General features: G+C 30.5%; 1 protein-coding gene across 1 annotated transcript; it reads left to right on the forward strand.

Annotated features, from left to right (window-relative positions):
* Positions 1 to 1,813: 1,813 nt before the first annotated feature.
* Positions 1,814 to 3,460, forward strand: LOC112638172. The gene is made up of 4 exons (XM_025409313.1): positions 1,814 to 1,932; positions 2,264 to 2,489; positions 2,928 to 3,377; positions 3,441 to 3,460. The coding sequence occupies exons 1-4, from the start codon at positions 1,816 to 1,818 to the stop codon at positions 3,458 to 3,460; spliced, it is 813 nt and encodes a 270-aa protein (XP_025265098.1). The 5' UTR covers positions 1,814 to 1,815.
* Positions 3,461 to 5,409: the final 1,949 nt, after the last annotated feature.

The raw sequence follows: 5,409 nt of genomic DNA on the forward strand, positions 1-5,409 counted from the left end.
TCTCTGCTTTAATTTGTGACGCTCCTGCTGCAGCATATGTTTTATCAGTTAAACAACATACTGGTTATAATTCTTGTCGGAAATGCACTATTCAAGGAGAATGAATCAAAAGTTTGCTTTCCAGGAACATTACAAAATGCTCTAAGAACTGACGACAAATTTGCAAATGAGGAATACAAAGACCACCAAATTGGAAAGTCTATTTTAAATGAAATTCCCAATTTTGGATTAATAACAAATACACCACTGGATTATATGCATTTAATTTGTCTAGGAATTATGAAAAAGTTATTGTGGCTTTGGTTAAAAAGTCCTAATAATGTACGATTAGGCTTACGTATAATTGCAAAAATATCAAAAATAGTACAATTGTCTCAAAAAAGATGTCCAAATGACTTTGTTCGAAAACCACGAGGTCTTAAACATGCTCTACAATGGAAAGCAACTGAATATAGACAATTTTTATTATATACTGGACCAATCGTATTAAAAGATTATTTACCAAAAAATATGTACGTTCACTTTCTTACGTTACATGTTGCTATTACAATTCTTGTTAATCCTAGTTTGGTTACAGAATATTTGGATTATGCACAGAACTTATTAGAACATTTTGTTATATCGTTTTCTATTATTTATGGTAAAGAATATGTTACTTATAATATACATAATATCTTGCACATATGTACAGACGTTGAGAAGTTTGGTTCTTTAGATATGTTTAGTGCATTTCGCTTCGAAAATTATATGTCAACTATAAAGAGGCATTTAAGAAAAAATGAGAAGCCTCTTGAGCAATTAGCACGAAGACATGAAGAAATAATACGTGCAGATTATAAAAGAACACTTAAATGGCCTTTGCAAAAAGATAAATTTTCACTTAAGGATGTACATTTTGATGGACCACTTTGTGAAGAAATTGAAGTAAAAATACAATATAAAAGATGTTTTAACAATTTGTATGCGATAAATTGTAAAGATAAAAGAAACAATACCTGCATTTTAAAGGATGGTACAGCAATAGTAATTTATAATATTATAGAAAGCTGCGATAATAGAATTTACATAATTGGAACCAAGTTAATACCGATAGGAAACGTGTATTCGTCTCCATTATTATCGAGTACGCTTCATATCACAATCGTGACGAAAAATGAAACATTATGTGTATATCCTATATCAGAAATAGCAGGGAAATTATGGCTAATGCGCTACAAGAATAAATTAATTATTTTTCCGCTATTACATACTGCCTGACATAATAAAAATATAATCTTAACACGTATGTACTTGCTTGTTCGTTTGCATGCAAGGTATTTTCAAGAATGTAAATATAATTGGTATTTATATAATTTTTACATAGTGTGAAGATATTTATTATATAATTAAAAAATGTAAAGTTAAAATTGTTTCAGTGAGGTATTTGAAATTAAGTATGTTACATTTACGTTATTAAATCTAAATACTTATATTAATTTTAAATGTTGCATGTATATATTTCTACCTTTTTGTTTTTTTTTGTTGGTTTTTTCCTTTTATTTATATTAACTTGTTAGATATTTTTGATCTTGCATAATTTTTAACATCTGTCAGGTATATATATACTCAGGTAAATATATTATTGATATTAAAAGTAATAATGTAAAGTTGAGAGAGAGTGCATGAGCAATGTGCATGCTGAGAGCATGAAAAAAAGCTCTGTGTGTAAATATTCTTTTACTGTATATTCTTTTATTAAATATAATCGCTGATTAACACCTATAATTTATCTCGTAACTTTATCCAACAATAATATTAATTGTTTGTGCAGATTTCATGGCCACTAAGTATAGACAAGCATTACGAAGTTCTTGGACAAATAATTGTTTTGAACAACTAAATTGCAATTGCAGAAGCAATAACTATCAGCTGAACCAATCACGTCAATTAAAAGTAAAAATACTCAAATTCGCAATTCAAATCTGAAGATCTTTACTATTGATAATTTTTTTAAATGAAATGGATAATTGTTTAAATAAATAATTTAATTATTTATCGAATAACTTATATAAATACTTATATAAATTATATATATTATATAATTACTTATATAAATTATATATATTATATAATTATAAATTATTTGGTAAATAAATATATACATATTTCTATATTTCTTATTTTCCTTTAGCATCTATAATATACATATAAATACCTCGAATTCTTATATACTATATTACTTGCAATAATATATTTAATTATATTTATGATTTTTATTAAACAGTGCCTTTTTTCATTCATACATTGGAACATGGGAAGATTTTCGATAGTGGAGTTCGAAGATGGAATCCAACTTATTCCCACGTCTTGGATATTTAGCGATAATAAAAAATGTTATTGGCCATATTACAAAAAACAAGAAAAAATAAATCAAGCTATTTTTAATGAAGAATATCCGGACAATGACAAATGGTCATCATATGATATATTACGAATTTTTGGTACAGCAGGTATTATATTTCTTTCAATTTACAGTTTAAATTTTTAGTAAATGTCCTTTTTATGTTTTTGTGTATAATGATGTTTATGTTATTTTTACAATATTTTTATCTTTATATTTACCCTTCCCCCATAACACTGGTGGAAAAATGTCACCCAAATTGATGTTTCAAGAAAACGAATTTGTACTGGTCTTTATACATATCTGTATTGTAACGATGCGTTAAATGTATGTTATATAGACTTTATAATTTTCTAATTCGCAAATTTTTATTTCTTTGGTCGATGTTTCACTTAAATTTTGACTTTGTGAGCTAATCCGAACGTCTGAAAAGACAGAGAAATTTTCCACCAGAGAAATTAATTTTTTTCTATCCTATTTCTCACAAAACATCTTTCTCAGTTCGATATTAACAATATATATTTTATTAAATACTATATTATTTCAGATACATATACAAACGGCATGCGAAAACTGAAATTGGCTGAACAAATTTCTGATATTGAGTCTAGGAAAGATGATATTGACAAAAAAATGTGTAGACGTAATCGGGCAAACAGAAGATTCACTTCTAGTTCTGAGGAGGAAGATTTTGAAAATGAAGCAACTGAAGAGGAAGATTCTGAAGAGAAATCACGTACAACTCAAGAAATCTGTAAAAAAAAACCCAGTAAAATTCCGCCTTTGCCCACATTATCAATTGTAAAACAGACACAGACGCTACCAGAAAAGAAAAAAAAGATATTTCACAATCAAACAAGCAATACTGATATTAATTCATCATTATATAATTTTAATAAATATAGTACGAAGGAATCTTCCAGTAGCGTGCAATCTGATATTTCATGTACGGGAAAACAATCTACATCATCATGTAAAAGGCAATCTATATCATCAAGTAAATATTTAGTCATAATTAAGTATAGTTAAAACAAAATAAACATTTTTTACAAAATTTTAGGCGAACAAATTATTGAATAGAATGAATCTGCAAAATAATTATTTTTTATTATTCATTATAATCATTAAGTTATTTCCATTTGTGTACTTTTTGAATATTTGGATAAAGCACAGAATAGAGAATTGTTTATTCATATCATTTTAAATACTTTTGCAAATAATATATTTCTCAAGAAATTTTAATATTTTAATATTATGTAAAATATGGATTACAATGCTCAAAATGGGTATTTTTTACATAAAATATATATATTATTGCGCCGATTGGTCGTTCCTATGTGTTCATATAAAGGATTTAAAATTTATTATGCAGATTTTCAAACAGAAATACTTCGCAAACTGAACATTATTATTCATCAAGTAAAAATGGTGGACAAGAGACTGGAGATTCACAAAGAGTAATGTCGTTTCAGCCTTGACAGACGTGAAGATGATATTCTTCAAGATGAAGAAATAGGATTACCTTTGCATAATGAATTGGCATTGGATATTTTAGAAACAAAATTGAAGAACAAAGAATTTTTTGAAAGCATGGTATGTTATTTCTTACCTTTAAATATTTTTAAATATTGTTTTTAAATATTTAAATTTGTATTTTTAAATATTTAAATATTTAAATATTGTTATTATATTTGCTCGCGATGCAAAGAACATTTTGAATATTTAGAAAGTTATATATTTTAAAGAGAATATCTTTATATATATATACAAATTTAATATTTTATAAAGTGTACATGTTATTTATAAAATCATAAAATAAGTGCATTTAGCAGAACGTTTTTACAACTGGTGGAAATTTTCTGAATTGAGATTGGATTATTTTTTTAGACCTAGATAAATCTAATCTCAACACAGAAAACTTTCAACAGTTGTAAAAAAATGTTCTGCTAAATCACTGTTAAATTAATATTTATCAATATGTATTTTTTAAATTATTTATTTTATATCATAGGTATATACATTAAAAGGCTTGGGAGGTTTCGATGTGCATTCTTGCACGATTAATTTATTGAAAAAGTTGATAACTAATCCCTTGGCTGAAATGTACAGCATGGCTGGAGCAAAAAAGAAAAAGCTTTTCAAGATTTGATTTTGTATAAAATCATACTTAGCAAGTGTTATACTATTACAGATTTTTAAGACTTAACTTCTCCTTGATTATGTGTCAGCATGTCATATTGGTATTAATATGTTACTAATTTTATGGAACTACAATAGAAACTGTCCGCGTTCATTATAAAGATACGACTGAGACGGAGATTGCCCAAATCATCGCAAAATGGCTAGTACAAGCCAAAGCTCGTCGCGAGAGAAAGTATTGTGACGTGGCCGTCCCGTCGCGTCTATCCGCCCCGGCAATTTTGACGGGGCGGGAGCCGAGTGGCCGCGCCAAAGGTCAAGAGAGAGAGAGAGCTACCGTACTCCCCGGAGAGACGAGCGAATTGGTATAGTTGCGTATAATATTAATTGTTATTTTTTCTATTTTTATTTTGTATCGAGTTCGGCTAGAGGCACCTCACCACCGAAGAACAGGATAGAACAGCATCGCCGCTCCGCGACAGCTATAAACGACAGCCGAGGGAAATTCGGAAGAACGGAGGAGCCTGACTCCGAGAACCCGGCATCGGAAATCCGAACAGGAGAGAGCAGCATTGCCTCTCCTCGACAGTCGGGAACGACAGCCGATACGACAACCATCCTCCAAGAGAGGATCGGCGAGGGAAGGACCTCACCCGAGCCGAACAAAGGCCCGCGGCAGCGTTCAAGCTTGGCGCTATTTCGCGCGGGGCGCGATAATGCCTCGCGTGGCGCGCGAGGCGCCAGGACCTCGCGCGTGTCGGCCGCTAATTGGCCGGGGGTCCGCGCATCCCCCTGCGCGGCCAGCGACCCCGCTATCGACCCTGGATCGCGAGATCCAGGGATCACTTTTGCCGCGGCCGCTCGACTGAAGAGTCAAAAAGAAAAGTATA

The sequence above is a fragment of the Camponotus floridanus genome, unplaced genomic scaffold (assembly GCF_003227725.1).
Source record: "Camponotus floridanus strain SB8 unplaced genomic scaffold, Cflo_v7.5 scaffold257, whole genome shotgun sequence".
Classification (NCBI taxonomy): domain Eukaryota; kingdom Metazoa; phylum Arthropoda; class Insecta; order Hymenoptera; family Formicidae; genus Camponotus; species Camponotus floridanus.